Below are 20,496 nucleotides of genomic sequence, written 5' to 3' on the forward strand. Positions count from 1 at the left end.
TCTCTCTCTCTCTCTCTCTCTCTCTCTCTCTCTCTCTCTCTCTCTCTCTCTCTTTCTTTTTTACAGGATTTCATGTGTTCCAGTCTGGTCTCAACCTTACCATGTAGCCACCTGCCAGTCTTCGGAGTTTCAAGGATGACCCTGAGTGCTCCCGAATGCTAGGGTGATAGGTGTAAGCCATCACGCCTAGCTGGTTCAGTGCTAGGATGGAGCCCAGAGCTTCCTGTACGTTAGGCAAGTGCTTATCAAGCTACACCCCCAGCCCTGTAATTTACTTTAAAATACTTTAGCAATGCAGGGTGTTATTATGTACATATTGGACAGTTTAGGTTATATCCAGAAACTGTTGTCTTAATTGGGTGCTCTTGCTCAGGGGCAATTAACAATTGTGTTACAAAAGCTCCATTTCTAGATGCTTCCTGAGAGAGGGCTTTGGCGGTCTCCACCTGTAACCAACACCAGGTGCTTCGCTAAGTAGCATAGCCTATGCCACTAGTGTCTAATCCTTGCAATGGATCCTGAAAACTGGGCCTAACTGTGGTATTCATTCCTAGTGGCTCTGACATTTCAGAGACCTTCCTCTACCCTTGCTTAAATGAGGAAGAACCAAGACCAGCAGCCAGTGTTCTCGGAGATTGGGCTGAAGTTTGATCCCTCCATGGTCCTGTGTGCAGCTACGGGGCTGGAAGATTCCCCATTCTGCCAGACTGAGGTGACAGAACTCTTTTGGAACTCTGCCTTTTCCTTAAACAAGCCTGTCTCTGAAGGACTCTGGGACAACCTCTAAGGACATGAAGAAGAGATTTCTTCCAGCCTGGACAGACAGTCTGAGTTATGAGATGCCTGCTTGGTAGCAAACAAGATTGTTTTGAGAGGCGTGTAGCCACTGGCATCCACGGAAAACCAACACAGGGAGACTCTTAAAGACTGGCAGGTGGTCAATTCGGCTGGGACAGTCAGCAAGGAGATAGGCCAGGCACGCCTGTGAGGCTGACGAGCTGGGCATGCCTGTGAGGTGTCCTGACTGTGTTCGATGAGGTGAGAGAGCCTACCCATTGTTGGGTGACCACTCCCAGTTGGGACCACTGTGTAAGTGGAGATAAAGTGGTGGGTCATAGCTCTGTCTCCTGATTGTGATGTGAGTTCACCAGAAACTTCAAGCTCCTGCCACCCTGACTATGACGAACTGGACCCTGGAGCTAGGAGCCACAACGAGCCCTTTCTCTCCTAGGTTGCTTTTTTTTTTCTTCAGAGTACTTTATCATAGCAACAGCAGAAGAAACCCAGCCAGTGCCCTTCCACCATGTTCTAGGTAGCTCCAAGATTACCCTCCACTGCTTTCCTTGCCTCAGATCCAGCCTATCGGAGGAATCTATTAGTTTTACCTGAATGGGCATGTGGGAAATGCCTGTGCTGAGGGGAGAATAAACAAGAGAGTCATCGTCCTTCTTGGCTTTTCCACTCCATTGTTATTAATGGTGTCTGGCCCAACCAGCCTGCCTCCACAGCCATCAGGGGCTCTGACCAGGGGCTCCATTCACTTCAAGGCTACTCGCTCCCTGCTCTCAGAGCCTGCTCCCTCCAGCAGTAGAACCATCTCCTTATCCACATCTTAGCTGCTTGATGCAGTGCTTCTGGTTTTTGCTCCCATACCCAGCACACACCCTCCTCTCAGTGTCCTTGATGGTTGGTCTTTCTGGCTTACCAACTGGTCCCCTCCCTACCTGAAGTGACATCGTGGTTGATGCCAGTGACGGAAATGACAGCCCCTGTGAGGTTGTTAGAGTTCTCATCCAGCACCATTCCCTTGATGCCCTGGTGGACCTGCGGGAAAGAGCGGCCACTGAGAGTCAGAATCACACAGCAGGTGGACAGTGGAGGAGGCTCTGGCCTCTTTTCTCATGGGTCCTCACAGTCCATGTTCATTGACAGGGTGACGGTACCCTGTAGACTAGCTTTTCACTGCTCCTCCAATCCCATAATCCCTCCTCAGTAGGCAGAGTGATCCTGTCACTCAGTCACAGCACACTGCCTGTCTTCTCAAAGCTCCTGTGTGGGTGAGCTTGTGAGGCCACAGTCCCCATTAGTAGCCCAGCCTCAAGTGTATATGTTTGGGTATTTTTCTCTCATGTGTGTCACTGCACCCTGTGCCTACCTGTTGCGGGGAGAGGCCAGCAGAGGGCCTCAGAGGCCCTGGGACTAATGTCACAAATGTTTGTGAGCCACCAAGAGGATGCTGGAAACAAACTCAGGTCTACTGAGAGGAGTCAGTGCTCTCAATCAACCCCAAGCCATCTCTCCAGCTCCTGCTGCTCTAACCTTGAATTTTGCTACAATTAAGAAACTTCAGGGACTGGAGAGATGGCTCAGGGGTTAAGAGCACTGACTGTTCTGCCAGAGGTCCTGAGTTCAATTCCCAGCAACCACATAGTGGCTCACAGTCATCTGTAATGGGATCCAATGCCCTCTTCTGGTATGTATGATGACAGAGACAGTATATTCACATTCATAAAATAAATAAATCTTTGAAAGAAAGAAAGAAAGAAAGAAAGAAAGAAAGAAAGAAAGAAAGAAAGAAAGAAAGAAAGAAAGAAAGAAAGAAACCTTAGATTGTGATTTATTGAGATGGCTCAGGGGTTAAAAGCATTTCCTGCTAAGCCTGACTGAGTTTGAACTCGGTACCCAAATGAAAAAGAGAACAGAATCCCTTTCACGACTTTGCTTTCTGATTTCACACAAACATCATGGCATGAATACACACACGAGAGAGAGAGAGAGAGAGAGAGAGAGAGAGAGAGAGAGAGAGAGAGAGAGAGAGAGAATGAATTTGAAATAAATTGTGGTAAAATATACACTCTGTGAATTGTACAGCCCAGTTTACCACACACATTTGTAATATGTGCCTAGCACAACAACTCACTTTTAGAAGTCTCTTCATCTGCTGGCACTGAAACTACTCTCCTTAAGTTGAACGTCTCCATCCCTCCCATTTTCTATCCCACCTCCTGATCTTTCAGCCCCAGACACCATTCTACATTCTATCTGTGCGACTGTATGAACTCTATCTAAACAAACAGAGCCACGGCTTATTGCCATGCAACTGGCTTATTGTACTTAGCATGATGTCCTCTGGGTCCTACCATGCTAAGGTGTGTGTCAGAGCTTACCTGGTTTTGAAAGGCCTCTCTCTCTCTCTCTCTCTCTCTCTCTCTCTCTCTCTCTCTCTCTCTCTCGTGTGTGTATTCACTTCTTTGAGATTTAACCGTGCTGAATAAAATAACTATTTTATTCTAATTGTGGTTGCTTTTGTGGGTCTGGAAACACAATTTTGGGTCTCTCACGTGCTAAGCAAGAGCTTTACCACTGAGCTAAACTTCAGCCTGATTTTTATTCTTCCAGAAGCTCTGTCACACTGCTTGGCTTAGAAGTGGCATCACTTTCAGCTCACAGTGCCTAAAAGAGTTCAGTTTCTCCACCTCCTCCAAAGTCTTGTCTTCCGTTTCTGACAGAAGCTGCTGCGGTGCACTTGAGGTAGCAGCTCACTGTGGTTGCTGCTGCTGGGCACCTTTCAGATGTGGAGCTTGGCTTGTTTCAATTGGACCTATTCTGGAGGGCCCGCCCCTGTTCTAGATAACCTGGCTTGCCTGAGCCCCTCTGCTCCTCAGGCTCCTCAGACTCCATTTGAGAGTGGCTTTCTCCGGGAGACTTTCTTCACAGCACTTCTCTTTTTAATGAGTCACAGAATTTACTTCCGTATTTTGTTTACTGTCTGTCCCGGTTAGAATGTCAGTTCCATAGAGATAGGGCTATAGGCTTGTTTACCCAGAGTCCCCGGCTTACGGTAAAGTGTTGGACAGACAGCTGTGCTCTGGGACATTGAAGGAAAAACAATCCCAGGAGTAGAGCCCTGGTTGAGTGGAGTCAGCACTGGGGACAGCCTGAGCCTGTCCCAACCCCAGCCGCCATCGGAAGACCTCTCTTGTAACCAGGAGAGTCAAACAGCAAGATCTTACCTGTTCCAAGAACTGGATTAAGGCTTCCCGGTTGCCCAGCCACTCCCTTTGCAGCTCCTCTTGTCGGGGAAACTTGTCGCAGCTCAGCTCGAGGGTGATCTCAAAGCAGTTAGTGTGGAGGTAATTGAAGTCTTGCATTCCTAGGGAAAGAGACAAGAGATCTTTGTGTCAAGGGACCCACCATTGTCGCCTTTCTCGTTGGTCACAATTTCTCCACTACCTCCTTATCAGCTTCTCTTCGACCTCTTGACATCCGCTAATTTACTCTCCACAGAGCTGTCCCTGAGTCCCTGGCTGTGTGCTTTTCTCTGTCTCTGGTTGATGCCCCTCTGAATCCTTTATGTTTCTTCCATCTGGTGATTTAATCCCCCTTCTGAGTGCATGCACGTGAACGGAAGTATCAGGTGCCCTCCTCTATCAGTCTGCCTTACTCCGCTGAGAGAGGCTCTTTCACCTGAACTTGGTGCTAAGCTCACCCTCAGCAAGTACAATAAATCTCCAGTCTTCTCTCTTCAAATGACAAAGAGGTGGGAATTTGAACTCGGGCCCTCGTGCTTGTGTGGCAAGGGCTGTTACCCCCTGGCCATCTGCCAACCCCTCTGACTTCCCTTGTGCCTCTTAGCTGAGTGCAGACATGGCTGTTTTCAGGGGAGGGGCATTTCTCTTTGCACTATGATGTTCTGCAGACCTGAGAGGAGAGAGGAGACTGGAGTTTGCTTCATGTCTCACAGCTAGGCACACACAACCATGATCTGAAAATGGCCCGGAAAATTTGACTCGTGGAAAAGTGGTAGACATCTGTATTTTAGTTTTTCTATATCTTATACTGGCTTCTTCTGGGTGTCTATATTATTCAGTTATCTGATCGAATCAATTGTTTCAGTATATTTCTGGTTATTGGAACGACATTTATGTTGTACACTCATGTGGATTAAAATTCATCAATTTAAAGACATTTACTCAACCTACAGTGACCAACCAAATCACTGCCATTTCTGATTGTTTTTATAGCATACATATATATTCTTAAATTTACATGTGAAGTGGCTAAGGCAACACCATCTTATCCAGACCTAATTTGTCTGCTCAAATGCTTCTCAGTTCTCTACTGCAGATAACTCTTAGATCTGAAATAACTCCTATGCTGTGCCAAATGCAAATGTTGTAAGGTTATTCTGACCCTCATCTAACATGGATGCAACTGTGTAGTCCTGGCTGTCCTGGAACTTACTNTGTAGACAAGGCTGGCCTCAACCTCACACAGATCTGCCTGCCTCTGCCTGTGGTTTTTGTCTTTAAAAACACCATACCGGGGCTGAAGAGATGGCTCAGCAGGTAAGAGCACTGACTGCTCTTCCAAAGGTCCTGAGTTCAAATCCCAGCAACCACATGGTGGTTCACCTGTAATGAGATCTGACACCTTCTTCTGGTGTGTCTGGAGACAGCTACAGTGTACTTATGTATAATAATATAAATCTTTGGGCTAGAGCAAGCAAGGACTGAGCGAGCGAGCAAGCGAACGAGCTGACCAGAGCGAGTTGGGTTGACTGAAGTGAGCAGAGGTCCTAAAAATTCAATTCCCAATAACCACATGAAGGCTCACAACCATCTGTACAGCTACAGTGTACTCACATACATAAAATAAATAAATAAATCTTTTTAAAAAAAAAAAACAAACCTGCTGTACCCTGAGCTTTGACACCAAGAGACTTTGAGATGTGAGCTGGCTCTTGTTACCAGCCCAAATTAAAGGATTTTTATTCTCTTTTGTCTTAATCTGTATGGCTGCCTATATCTTTCTCACATGGAATTATTAGACATATAATCTTAAAATGATATAAAATCAGAAAGGACCCATCACAAAGGCACAATAACCCTGAGGGTTGGGGGAGGGGGAGAACAAAGCTGGAGACGTCATTTCTGCTATCAAAGGTTCACTAATCAAAACAATACAGTGGCCCTTATTGAAGCTGCAGCAGCTTCTACATAGCTGCTGTGGTCAAAAAGGTGGCCCAGAGAAAGAATTTTCCTTAACGGTCGCAGTTCTGTTTCCTGTAACTGATCTGCAACATTGTGGAAAATGACAGCTCCACCAGAAGGTTTCTCTGGAGTATGTAGGGATCTTTATTCAAAACGAACTGATATAGCTGCCCTAGGCTTTTATTCTGCGGGGGCGGGGGTGATAGAACGGGGACCAGTGAGTGAGCTCAATCTGATTTACAATTCAGGCCTATATTGATCATTTATTGGTAAATAACAATGCCTTGGTTCCTGTCACAGTCCCTGTAAGGTAAGGACTGGGAATATGGAACAAGATTATTGTGGATAATTCTGTTGCCATCCATCTTAGCTGTTGTGGTGGAGATCGTGGTGAGGAAGGAGGCCAGAAGATGATGACAATGACACAGCAGAAGGGCCGGGTTCCACTTGTGCTTCTTTCTTTGAAGTCTGAGACGACAGTCTGTCAGGCCGAGCTCATTACACTAAGGGTCCATGTAACCAGTGAAGCGGCCATTATACATGATTTGGTCTACAGTTCTTGGAAAAGCTCCACAAGGGGATCTCCTGGAAGCCATTGCAATCAGAGCTAGAGTCAAATCAAGGCCAGCCTGGCCTACATGGAAAAACCTCATTTTGGAAAAGTGAAATGCTTGTCAATTAACATGCAATTGGTTCAATGAATTTTGGAGGGAGTGGGTGGGTAGGGGAGCAGGGTATAGGGGACTTTGGGGATAGTATTTGAAATGTAAATGAAGTACATACCTAATAAGAAACTGGAAAAAAATTTATCAATGAATAAATACAACTACTCTATTAAAAAACAAAAAAAACAAAAAAACAATACAGTGCTGTAAAGACAGAGAGTTAGGCCAAAAGCTAGAAGGCAGAGCCCTGAAACTCTTATATATATGCTTAAATAATTTTTGATAAGGGTGAGAAATTATTTAGCAAATGGTGCTAGTAAATCTTGTATGCCCCCCCCAAAAACTAAATAAAAATAAAGTTGGCTCCACGTGTAATATCACATACAAAGACGTCCATGGTGGTTGACAGCTGTGACCCCAGCCCTCAGGAGGCTGGGGAAAGAGGCAGGAGGGTCAGCCTGAGCTACAGAGCAAGACTCTGTATAAAAAAATAAATGTAAGTGACCAGCATGGTGGTACATCCCTTCAAATCACCACAGCACCTGGGAGGCAGAGGAAGGAGGAGCTCCATGGGCTGAAGGGTAGCCTGGTCTACATAGCAAGTCCCAGGCCTGCCTGGGCTACATAGTGAGGCTCTGTCTCAAAATGAACACAGAGACCAGCAACCATAACTGAACAACTGGTTTCCTCCCGTACACTCAAAGCCCCTAAAAGGTGAGCCATGCAGGTAAACACAGATCACTGGGCCTTAACTCAGTGTTTAACTCAGGAGGCACAGGGCACAGGGCACAGGGCAAGGGCCCCGAGTTTTTATGTCCGACAACTTCCCAGGACACTGTGGTCAGAGACCTCACTGCTGGGACAATCACTAGGACTGACCTCATTAACTGTTGTTAATCTTGGGATTGTGTTGGTTTGGTTTAGGGTAGAGACTCTCTGAGGAGGCATTTGCCATGCTCAGAGGACACGGAGGGTGGGGAGGAAGAGAGAGTGAGAGAGCGAGAGCGAGGGAGAGAGCGAGGGAGAAGGAGGGGGAGGGGGAGAAAGAGAGAGAGACAGAGACAGAGACACACACACACAGAGAGACATGATTTGAAAAAGCAATTCTCTGGGGCTGGGGAGACAGCCCAGCTGTTAAGAGCACTGACTGCTCTGCCAGAGGTCCTGAGTTCAATTCCCAGCCACCACATGGTGGCTCACAACCATCTGGAATGGGATCCCATGCCTTCTATTTTTTTAAAAAGATTTATTTATTTATTTATTATATGTAAGTACACTGTAGCTGTCTTCAGACNCCTGTCACAGTCCCTGTAAGGTAAGGACTGGGAATATGGAACAAGATTATTGTGGATAATTCTGTTGCCATCCATCTTAGCTGTTGTGGTGGAGATCGTGGTGAGGAAGGAGGCCAGAAGATGATGACAATGACACAGCAGAAGGGCCGGGTTCCACTTGTGCTTCTTTCTTTGAAGTCTGAGACGACAGTCTGTCAGGCCGAGCTCATTACACTAAGGGTCCATGTAACCAGTGAAGCGGCCATTATACATGATTTGGTCTACAGTTCTTGGAAAAGCTCCACAAGGGGATCTCCTGGAAGCCATTGCAATCAGAGCTAGAGTCAAATCAAGGCCAGCCTGGCCTACATGGAAAAACCTCATTTTGGAAAAGTGAAATGCTTGTCAATTAACATGCAATTGGTTCAATGAATTTTGGAGGGAGTGGGTGGGTAGGGGAGCAGGGTATAGGGGACTTTGGGGATAGTATTTGAAATGTAAATGAAGTACATACCTAATAAGAAACTGGAAAAAAATTTATCAATGAATAAATACAACTACTCTATTAAAAAACAAAAAAAACAAAAAAACAATACAGTGCTGTAAAGACAGAGAGTTAGGCCAAAAGCTAGAAGGCAGAGCCCTGAAACTCTTATATATATGCTTAAATAATTTTTGATAAGGGTGAGAAATTATTTAGCAAATGGTGCTAGTAAATCTTGTATGCCCCCCCCAAAAACTAAATAAAAATAAAGTTGGCTCCACGTGTAATATCACATACAAAGACGTCCATGGTGGTTGACAGCTGTGACCCCAGCCCTCAGGAGGCTGGGGAAAGAGGCAGGAGGGTCAGCCTGAGCTACAGAGCAAGACTCTGTATAAAAAAATAAATGTAAGTGACCAGCATGGTGGTACATCCCTTCAAATCACCACAGCACCTGGGAGGCAGAGGAAGGAGGAGCTCCATGGGCTGAAGGGTAGCCTGGTCTACATAGCAAGTCCCAGGCCTGCCTGGGCTACATAGTGAGGCTCTGTCTCAAAATGAACACAGAGACCAGCAACCATAACTGAACAACTGGTTTCCTCCCGTACACTCAAAGCCCCTAAAAGGTGAGCCATGCAGGTAAACACAGATCACTGGGCCTTAACTCAGTGTTTAACTCAGGAGGCACAGGGCACAGGGCACAGGGCAAGGGCCCCGAGTTTTTATGTCCGACAACTTCCCAGGACACTGTGGTCAGAGACCTCACTGCTGGGACAATCACTAGGACTGACCTCATTAACTGTTGTTAATCTTGGGATTGTGTTGGTTTGGTTTAGGGTAGAGACTCTCTGAGGAGGCATTTGCCATGCTCAGAGGACACGGAGGGTGGGGAGGAAGAGAGAGTGAGAGAGCGAGAGCGAGGGAGAGAGCGAGGGAGAAGGAGGGGGAGGGGGAGAAAGAGAGAGAGACAGAGACAGAGACACACACACACAGAGAGACATGATTTGAAAAAGCAATTCTCTGGGGCTGGGGAGACAGCCCAGCTGTTAAGAGCACTGACTGCTCTGCCAGAGGTCCTGAGTTCAATTCCCAGCCACCACATGGTGGCTCACAACCATCTGGAATGGGATCCCATGCCTTCTATTTTTTTAAAAAGATTTATTTATTTATTTATTATATGTAAGTACACTGTAGCTGTCTTCAGACACCCCAGAAGAGGGAGTCAGATCTTGTTACGGATGGTTGTGAGCCACCATGTGGTTGCTGGGATTTGAATTCCGGACCTTTGGAAGAGCAGTCGGGTGCTCTTACCCACTGAGCCATCTCACCAGCCCCGCCATGCCTTCTTCTAGTGTGTGTCTGATGCCAGCTGCAGTGTACTCATATAAAAAAAAAAAATAAAGAAAGAAAAGTAAAAGCATCGCTGGTGCTTTCAAGCTGGGGGTGGGGATGGGGTTGGCTTCCTAGCACAAAGTTACAGAAATAAGAACCTACCAGAATCTTCTTGTGTGTTCAAATAGGTTTGGGGCACAAGCCTAACACGTGACTCCTCGGCTTCTCTCTCTCTCCACTCTCCCCAGGACCAAACATCAACTCAGCCCTCATTAATATGGGTGGCTTAGATGCGAGCGTGTGAAAAAAGACAGACACGAACAGTGAACAGCGCCTGAAAGAGCTGGGCTCCCTGCTCTAGACCCTTCCCGATCCTTACAGCGAGAGGTTCACAGCAGACGTGTGTCCTGAGCCTATCCCAGGCGTGTGTGTGTGTGTGTGTGTGTGTGTGTGTGTGTGTGTGTGTGTGTGTGTAGTTGGTAGTCAGGGTACAGAGCCATCGAGGACCCGCCCCTCTGCTCATCTGCAGTTGCCTGATGCCTTCCTCTCCGCTGCCTTAGAAAACAGCGTTTAGAAGCCAGGTGTGTCTAACTGCTTTACTTAAAGTATCCAAATTGTGAGGCGAGTGTGTTATCAGGCTTAGTTAGAGATAGGGAAACCAGAGTACAGAGAGGCCATGCAATTAGCCTGAAGCCACACAGCTGGTACCCCAGCAAGATGAATTCCAAGCCAATTTAATCTCAGAGACCATACCCCTCACTGGGCCTCATTATTTTTCTCTTACACTCCAGCAGATTAGGGCATAAAGTGCTAGTTTTATAAAACCACATACTATGCTCTCCCTGGTCTTTTGGGATCACAAACAGGATATTAAAAAGATAGCGTGGAAGCTCTCTATTTCTCTAATCCCCACTCCAAACGCAAAATTCTAGAGTAGTTCCCCTTGTGTCCCTGAGAAGCAGTCTCCCCTCAGCTGGGCCATCCCCAGGGATGCTCACCCTTGCTGAGAGAATACCAGGACGCCCCGTTGGTGATGCCGTCTGGAAAGAAGTCCCCACAGTTCCAACCTTGGTGCATCCATCCGTGTGCGTAGGAGTAGACCTTGGCCAGCTACAGGAAAAGCAGAAAATGCCTGAGAGCAATCCCAACCCCCAGCAGGGGCTCAGGGGCCCAACCAGGGGAAAGGAAAGAGGCCACAATGGCACACACAGTGCATTCTATGCTTCAATGCAAGGAAGTGTCAGATACGGAGGAGGAGGAGGAGGAGGAGACACTGTTGTTGTTGTTGGTGGTGGTGGTGGTGGTGCGTGTGGGTGTGTGGGTGTACGCACGAGCATACATTCATGTCAGTGAGCATGACTCAGACTACAGGTGGAAGTTCTGAATCATTCTTGAACTCTGCCTCCCTCCCTCCGTCCGTCCGTCCCTCCCTTGCTCCCTCTCTCCATTGGCTATTTTGAGACAGGGTCTCATTCTGTAGTCCAGGCTAGTTTTGAGCTCAATCCTTCTGCCTCAGCTTTCCATTTGCTAAAGTTGCTTCTGGGAACCCTGTGTTCTGGTGTTTCCACTTTCTAAGGGAAAATAGGTCACGGAGGGATGACAGCAGACTGTCACTCCGGGGGACTTTTTCAGTTGGGCCATTTCCTAGCTGAGTTTAATAAAAGAAATCAAAGATTGCATAAAGTCCAAAAACGTGTGTGTTCTGACAAACGAAAGGTGTGTGTGGGAAAGAGAGGTGCATGCTTAGACTCTCTATAACTATAGCCCCTATTACTTTTAATAATTTTTAAAGTTTTTGTTTGTTTGTTTGTTTTGAGACATCTTGCCCTGGCTGTCTGGAACTCACTCTGCAGACCGGCTGGCCTTGAACTCACAGAGAACCACCTGCCTCTGCCTCCCAAGTGCTGACATTAAAAGCGTGCACCACCACTGCCCGGCTCTATATTCATCTTTTAAAATAGGATTTATATGTGTGTTTCTGTGTGTCTGTTGTGTGGGTATGTACACATGGGTGCAGCTGTCCCCAGAGACCAGGAGTGTCAGATCCCCTGGAGCTGTTGTTGTAGATGGTTTTGCGCTGACAAACATTGAGTGCTGGGGACAGAACTGGGGTCCTCAGCTAGAACAGCAAGAACTCTTAGCTGCTGAGCCATCTCTACAGCCCCTGCTCCATTGTTTTCTATTATTATTTAGATATAAATTTGTCTAGTCTATTTCTCATTAAAATAGACATGCCATCATAAAACTGCAAATTAGATTCAAAATTCACATTTCCCTGCTGTGACTCAGGGACAGTGTGATTAGCTTCCAGAGCTTTTCTCATGTGTCACCAGCTTTAGAGTTCTCATCCTTACAGCAATTATAAAATGTTTTGATGTAATCATTCCTGGATTTATGGCTCATTACCAGAAATAAAATGTAACTTGCTAGACAGCCCCTCTGGAGCAGACCTGGCTTTCTGTAACTGTCCTTCTTCGGACTTGTTGCTATGGGGTCCTGTGTCTCTGACATGAATTTCATCTCTGAGCCATGCCCCCCACCCCCACTGGGCGGAGCCATTCTACCTACCGTCTGGAAGAGTTCGTCATCAGGTGTAGGGGAATTGGAGGTGCGATGGGGACCTCGAAACCTATGCTCAAGTGACTTGTCATATGGGTAATTGGCCACCACAGCCCCGCCGTGCATATTGGCGGAGAGAACGAAGTTCAAGGAGCGAATCCACTGGATCACCGCCCGGGTCTCTGGTTCCACCTGTGGAGAGACGAGAGGTTGGCAGCCAAGTTGTGGCTGAGCTGTCGCATGGCCCCTTGGAGAATCCTGTCAGGAAGGGGCCTGTGGGGCCAGGGTATGCCAATAAAACAGCCTCCCAGACATGAGACCTGGAGCAACTCTGACCTCTGTGGTGATGATTTCAAAATTAAGTATATGGAACCCCATTCCGAAGTGAAATACGTGGATTACAACATACAGAGCAGATGTGCTGTGACACTTCGTTACCATCTGACAGTGGTGGGCACTTCCTGCGGATCTACCCACACCCGTGGAAGCTGTAACGCCAAGGGCTCTCAATAGTGGAACTGTGGATTTTAGATTTATTGGAGTTTGGGGTCAGGTCAAGGTAGGCATATGGGTTGTAATTAATGTAATGTTCTAGGGTACAGCATTGAAGGTGGGATCTGCGTGGGAACAGGAAGTGTGCAGGCATTCTTTGTATTTCTTTACTCAATTTTGGTGAGAAGGAGGGGGAGGACAGAGGGGGCAGGGATAGGGCAAGGAGAGGGGGAGGGAGAAGGACACACACGCACACATGCACACACACACACACACACACAGAGAGAGAGAGAGAGAGAGAGAGAGACAGACAGACAGACAGACAGACAGACAGACAGACAGACAGACAGACAAGTTTCCCAGATTACCCACTGTAGTGTGGCTAAGCTTCTAAGACAGCTCTGCACAAACTTAGGGTTTTAATAAAATGAACCACTTGCTAGAAGTGATTGTGAATTCATTCTCCCTCACACGTCTCCCGCACGATTTTAATGATGCATAGATCATGACTACAGTCCATAGATTAGACACACTAATTTCTACAGAATATTACTGCCAGTGAGTGGCAGTTTTGTAAGGGAAACTTTGAACCCACTGGACTTGAGCACAAATAATCCAGTTTCCAGGGCTTTCTTCCTCACACGGGGTCCTGTTCAGTGATATCATTGTGGTCCATGAGCTAATGGCTCTTCCTGGACCAAGGGTCAGTTCTAAAGGTCCTGTCTTTCCATCCCAAGGGGGACTTTCTGAAGACAGTTGGGTCTCACACAACCAGAATAGACACATCGTGTGTGAATGGGCATGTTCTGAGAAATGTCTGGCAATTCTGTTGTTGTGCAGAATCAGAGTGTGAACTTACACAAACTAAGCTGGCTGCATGAGGAGGGACTAAATGCTGCACACGTGATCTTTGCTGGAGAAACTGCCATCTCATGGCACATGGCTATAGGACCATGAGCTCAGGCCCTCTGAAGCAAGCCCTTCTTTCTCCACATCCCCAAAGGCCAGCTTCTTCTCACCATCCCTTTCCTTGACGGAGTTTTCCTCGTCATTTTTCCTCATCCGAGTTAGGCAGAGGATTGGGTGGGAGGCTCAGTATTTTGCTTTCCACAGAGAAACAAGTTTAACACTGAAACCATGGAGCTGGAGAGATGACTCAGCAGTCAAGAGCACACCCAGGACCCAAGTTTGGCTCTCAGCCCCCATGTCAGGTGACTCACAACCACAGTCACTCCAGCTCCAGGGGATCATCCGTCCTACACCCTCTTCTGGATTCTGAGAGAACCTGCAACTAATGTGCACACACCCTACACAGACACACTAAGCCCCTCCCCCCAATAAAAAACACAAATAGAATAAATCTTTTAAAAAATCAGAGCACCGCTCATGACTCTAATCTCAGTACGCTGGAGTAAGCGTTCAAGGCCATCCTCAGCAAGGAAGTTTGAGGCCGGCCTAGGCTCCATGATACCTTGTGCCTCATGAAACGAAAAATAACTCATGACATTCTTCTGGCTAGATACACTGAGTAGGCGCATGATCTTGGTTTTGTTTTGTTTTTAGCTTACTTAATTGAGCCCAAAGGTCAGCGATAACCAGACATCCAACATGTCAATATGATTTTTACGTCATTTTCTAAAAAGATTTTGTTTTATCTTTACTCGGGTGTGGGTATGTTCTGTCTGCATGGAGGTGTGTCCACAAGGAGGCGGGGCATCAGGTATTCCAGGAACTGGAGTCACAGGCAACTGTGAGCTGTCCAGTGTGGGGTCTCTATAAGAATGGTAGACACTAAAGCACTGGGCCATCTCTCCAGCCCTGTCATTTTCAACGGGAAAATACTGAACCTATCCACACAGGAATGTCCAACATAAAGGCTTCCCCCTGCTTTGTGTTCCTCGCCCTAGCCTCTACTCTTAGACATTCACGAGGGTCTCAAACCATCCCACATGGGAGAAAAGCCAGGACTGCCAGGGGTGTTCTGAAGATGGCGGTAGTTGCTCCCTCCCCGCAGCAGGTCCACAGCAGGATGGAATCACTCAGATCACCCAGGGCTTCCCGAATGCTGCCTCCCATTGAGACAGCACAGGAAGCAAGGCAAGCTTTAAAACACAAAGGGTCACGTGGAAAAAAAGAGGAGAAGCCAGGACTCAGACACCAGGAACCTCAGTGGGTAGTGAATATTGTTGAATATCCAGCTCATCACAAGTAGGACAAAACTTGTCTATAAAATACTGGAACTTTCTGCCAGCAGTCTACCACAGTGGTTCTCAACCTGTGGGTCTCAACCCCTTCATGGCTGAACAACCCTTTCACAAGGGTCACCTAAGAGCACCGAAAAACACAAATATTTACATTATGATTCATAACAGCAATAAATTACAGCTATGAAGCAGCAATGAAAATGATTTTATGGTGGGGGGGGTCACTATGAGGTATTTAACTGTATTAAAGGGCCACAGTATTAGGAAGGTTGAGAACCACTGATTTAGTATCAGCAGAAACAATTTTGGAATATGAGTCAGAAGGCTGTGTGTTCATGCACATGAGTGTGTAGAAGCTGGCGTGTGTGTATTCACACACACAACAACAACCTGCTATGAAGGTCAGAGGACAACTTGCAGGAGTCAGTCCTCTCCTTCCACCATGTGGATTCTGGGAATGAAACTCAGGTCTTCAGGTTTAGTAGCAAGCACCTTTACCCCCGGGTCATCTTCCTGGCCCTGCCCCTAGCTTTTTGGCACTGGTTCTGGGGTTCAAACTCAGGTCCCCACGCTTATGGAATAAGGACTTTCTCAAGTGAGCCATCTCCCAGCCCATGTCCAGGTTTAAATCTGAGCTATGTGAATTTAATTTGACCTGTGAATGTATAACTGTCAAACAGGGCTAACATTGGCTTCTGTTGCTTGTCACATTCACAGCCCAGTACTACAGTGACAACAGAAACAGGTTCGGAAAGAGCTTTGTGAAATAGCCAATTATTTGCTCTCTCCTCCTTTGCCACCATGGCTACCAACTTAATGGTCATTGAGGACTTGCTGCTGGAGTTGGGGGTGGGGTGGGGTGGCTCTATGCTGCCGAGATAGAATACAGAGAAGCCATTTATTTCCCTAGGTAAACTAACAAGGAGTGGTGCGTGCTTCATTCTTGATGGTTCTGTTGATGTGAAGAATGCCTATCGTGCTGCAAGCGGCTCCAAGATGACGATTTATCAGCTTCTGTTACCGTTTTCATCTCCTACCTGACTTTTCCAGTTGTCGGGGAGGGGCAGGTGGTGGTTGGGGCCGCCATACTTCGAGTTGTAGTAGAAGTAGGTGTTGAGATCCGGGAAGTTGCGGTTCAGGTCCACCCCATTTGCATTGTTCCTACCAACCAGATACCCAGACGTGTTTGGGCCCTAGGGGAAACAGAGAGAAGAGAGATGAGTGTTTAAGACAGAGCCCTGTATTTCAAGAGTGTGGTGTAACTTTTAAAAACACTAGCTGCTCTAGTAACTTCTCTATTTCTGTGATAAAACACCATGACCAAAATCAACTTAAGAAAAAATGGTTCCAAGGGACCCTGATATAGCGGCCTCCTGTGAGGCTATGCCAGTGCCGGGCAAACACAGAAGTGGATGCTCACAGTCAGCTATTGGATGGAACGTAGGGCCCCCAATGGGCCTAATCAGCCATCATTGGGAAGAGAGGCCCCTTGGTCTTGTAAACTTTATATGACCCAGCACAAGGGAAGGCCAGGGCCAAGTAGTGGGAGTGGGTGGGTAGGGGAGCAGGGGCGGGGGGNGNGNGTATAGGGAACTTTCGGGATAGCATTTGAAATGTAAATAAAGAAAATAATAATAAATAAAAAAAAAGAAAGAAAAAAATGGTTCCGAAGTGTGAGGGAGGGAGGGACAGACGGATGGACAGACAGATGGGACAGAGGAACGAGTGAGTTTATAATGGCCCAGAAGGCAGAGAGGGCATGGTGACAGATTCAGGAGGCTATTAATGCTGATCACATTTGATACACACAGGAAGCAGTGAGAAAGAACAGAAAACAGAACGCGGCTCAAAGCACACTCACAGCAATGCAATCATCCAGCAAGCTCCTAGAGGCTCCCTAACCTCCTCCGACCATCAACGGAGAGACCAAGTGTTCACAGGCAAGAGCCTATGGGGGAGATTTCTCATTCAAGCCAACACACTAGCAGTTTTATGAAATGGTGAGGCATTATTGTCCCCTTAAGGTTTCCAGTATCCCATTTGGGGAGTGGGATCAAAGTTCTAGGGGCTCCCAGGAGAAGCCCTAGCAGGAGCGACTCCTAGATTTGTAAAGAGAGCTGCACAGGATTGCTTGCTTGAAGTTTTAGTATGCCCATAGAGCGAGACTAACACCATCACCCTCACGATTATTCTAAAATCATAAACCTGTAATTGTAGAGCATTTATGTCCCCCTAAAAATAAAGCTCATTCCCACTCACAGACACTTATACTTACCCTGGCACTGAGTGACCATATTCTGTCTTCTCTATATGTGTTGTGTGTAAGTGGGATCATACGTCATGTGTTCTGCATGTTAGATTCACCCATGTAGCATGTCCCGGTACCTCCCCCTTTTCATTTCTGCGTGGTGTGGACTTGCCGCCATCCATCCATCCACCAGCTGACAATGTATGTCAGGTTCTTAGGGCTGCTGTAACTAGTTACCACAAGCTAAGAGGCTGCATAAATTCTCTCCCACACCTGAAGAGTTAAACTTAAAACCCAGGCATCATGGTCAAGCTCTCTGAAGACTTTGTGGGTTTTAGTTTCTGGTGGTCCTAGGCAATCCTTGACATTATGTTGTATTTATTATTGGGGGGGGGGGAGCATGCATGGCCCAAAGTGCATATGGAGGTCAGAGGACAGCTTTGTGGAGTTGGTTACTTCCCAACTCATGCTGGCTCCAAGGTCTGAACTCAGGTCCCACTCTTTCAAGGCAAGTGGCTTTACCTGCTGGACCAATTTGCTGGCCCTGTCCTTAGTTTTCAGATGCACGATGTATATACCATGACGTTTTGTTTCCAGCTGGTTTGGGGTTTCATCACTATGAAGGGACATCATGACCAAGGCAACTCTTTGAAAGGCAAACATTTAATTGGGGTTGCCTTACACTTTCAGAGGATCCGTCCATTATCATCATGGTGGGAAGCACGGCAGTGTGCAGGCAGACATGGTGCTGGAGGAACCAAGAGTTCTACATCTTGATCCAAAGGCAGCCAGGAGGAGATTGGATGTGTTTCACGCTGGGTGAGGCTTGAGCTTTTAGGACCTCTAAGCCCCACCTCTACAGTGACACACTTCCTCTAAGAAGACCATACCTCCTAATAGTTCCAATCCCTATGGTCAAGCATTCAAACACAAGAATGCACTGGGCCCATTCCTATTCAAACCACCACACCCGCTTTCCTGGCCTCCCTAATGTGCCTGTGCCTCTGTGTGTGTGTGTGTGTTTCTCTTCTCTCTGTGGCAATCCCCCTAAGTCTCTGGTACTTGAATACTTGGTCCCTAGTTGGTGGCCGTTTGGGGAGTTTGGGGAGGTGTGGCCTTGCTAGAGAAAGTATATCACTGGGGGGTGGGGTCTAAGGTTTCAAACGACTCATGCCATTCCCAGGGTGCGTGCTGTCTGCCTTCTGCTCTCAGACCGAGATGTGAGCTCTCAGCTACTCCTGCTACTATGTCTTTGCGCTCTCACAGTGGGCTCTAAGGTTCTGAAACCATAAGCTCAAATGAAGGTTTTCTTCTGTATGTTGCCTTAGTCTTGGTGTTTGGTGATAGTAATAGAAAAGGTGTTACTAACCACAACTAATATATCTATCTCACATCATGTCCTTTCTCCCTCTCTCCCTCCTTCCCTCCCTTTTTCCTTCCCTCCCTCCCTCCCTCCCTCCCTTATGAGATAAGGTCTCATGTATGGAGGCTGGACTTAAACAAACTGGCTATACAGCTAAGGATGACCATGAGCCTTTGATCCTCCTGCCTCTGCTTCCTGAATGTTGGGGTCACAGGTGTGCACTGCTATGCCTGGCTTTGTTCTTATAAGGACATCAATAATACTGGTTTTTGACTATGATTATCTACAGATTCATGCTTTGGTCAGGGAAGTATCTTTTTACAGGGGGTAGCTATTACCACAGAAGCTCATAACTTCAACTAAGAATGCTAAGTCGGTGCTAAGAATGACCGACTGTTGACTGCTTAGCCTTTAGTAGGATAATTGTGTCACCCTCCGAAGCTCCAGGGACACCGTGGAAGAAGGGTGGGGATGGAGTGTAGGAATGCTGTGGAGTCTCCAGGACATGGCAGGGCTGCTGAATTACTGAGCTCACAGCAGCTGTGGTCATCTGTGTAAGACCTGCACAAGGCTGGGCTCCTCAGTGCCGGGGAGGAGGGGCTTACGAGGCCTCGCCCCTCCCTAAAGAGCTCTTGGCAGTTAACAGTTATAGGAGGAGAGGGCTTTCTTCAGTGGCCACAAGTAAACAGTCCATGCTCCAATAACTGTCCCTTCATCCACGCTCACGTAAGCAACCTTAGTCACACTCACTGGGTCACATACACACAAGCAAGAGGCACAAAAGTTGAGGGGTGACTAGATTTGAGAGGACTAGGACCAGCAGGTGCTGGAGAGGACGAACGACAATACTTTATATACACATAGAAACTACATCAAGACACGCTTATGTATAACTAACTTATGCTAATAAAACCAAGTTAGAAAACATGAGGAGCCTTATCTTCTGAGCACTCTTTAACGCCTGGATGCCTTGATCTTTCGGTTTATGGTCCAGATTTTATCTCCTTTTGTTCATGAATCCACTCACCCACTGGTTCACCCATCCAGTCAAAAACCACTCACTTACGCTTTGTCTTTCCAAAGCCCTCAGACACTGGGAAAAGAGTTAAGTGAGATATTCTTCTAGCCCTATAGGAATTCATGGTACACACGGGGAGCTAGACACATCCAGGAATAAATGCAAAGTGTGTAACAAAGATGTGTGAGGATGCCCATTAGGGTAGGGGCTTAGCTCCGTTGTTAAAGTGCTGGCCTAGCATGCGCGGAGCCCTCTCAGTTCAGCCCCCAGCACTGCAGAAAACCAGCATGCTGGCATAGGGTTCAGAAGTTCAAGGTCATGCTTTGCCACATAGCAAGTTCAAGACCAGTCTGGACTACATGAGATCCTGTTTCCGAGCGAGTATATGTTTGTGGGGAGAGGTCACAGAATTACTTTGTGTGTTACTGGAGAAGGGGATGAGTGTCCACTATGGCCCTATGGACTGAGTGGGTGCAGCTCAAATTGTTGGCTATTCCCGGAAGTGATGTAAATCAATCTCATTTCCTATTGGACACTCAGAGATGGACTGCCACCAGGTTTTACCCAAGAATCTTGCTCATTCTCAGAGTTTCCCTTTTTACATGGCATCCCACTCATATTTTCTTCTTAGATTGCACAGGGAACATGACATTTTAAAAAGTGCTCTTAAGTTACCTACATAATCTCTGCTCCAGTGCAAGCGTTTAGCGGACTATTGTGTTGGGTGTGCCCTCCACGGCAGGGCCTTTCTCTAGGCTTCTCGGTCTTAGCCGTGTAGCTCTTAACTGTCAGGCTTTTTTGTTTGTTTGTTTTTTGAGACAGGGTTTCTCTGTATAGCCCTGGCCAGTCTTTTTTTTTTTTTTT

At 47.0% G+C, this 20,496-nt stretch overlaps 1 protein-coding gene and 1 non-coding gene across 3 annotated transcripts in view; one reads left to right on the forward strand and one right to left on the reverse strand.

Moving 5' to 3' along the window:
• The window catches only part of Cpn1 (carboxypeptidase N subunit 1), a 34,273-nt gene that overhangs the window by 6,262 nt on the left and 7,515 nt on the right, over positions 1–20,496 (reverse strand). For both annotated transcript variants that reach the window (XM_021210877.2, XM_029536473.1), the window contains exons 3-7: positions 16,041–16,196; positions 12,317–12,499; positions 10,747–10,858; positions 4,014–4,153; positions 1,725–1,824 (exon numbers count right to left, since the gene is read on the reverse strand). In XM_021210877.2, the coding sequence (XP_021066536.1) occupies positions 1,725–1,824; positions 4,014–4,153; positions 10,747–10,858; positions 12,317–12,499; positions 16,041–16,196 (691 nt within the window). The remainder of the gene's footprint in view (positions 1–1,724; positions 1,825–4,013; positions 4,154–10,746; positions 10,859–12,316; positions 12,500–16,040; positions 16,197–20,496) is intronic.
• Positions 5,967–6,102, forward strand: LOC115062830. Its single transcript, XR_003842748.1, has one exon. It is a non-coding gene; the product is annotated as a small nucleolar RNA SNORA16B/SNORA16A family (small nucleolar RNA).

Source organism: Mus pahari, chromosome 1, assembly GCF_900095145.1.
Source record: "Mus pahari chromosome 1, PAHARI_EIJ_v1.1, whole genome shotgun sequence".
NCBI classification, from domain to species: domain Eukaryota; kingdom Metazoa; phylum Chordata; class Mammalia; order Rodentia; family Muridae; genus Mus; species Mus pahari.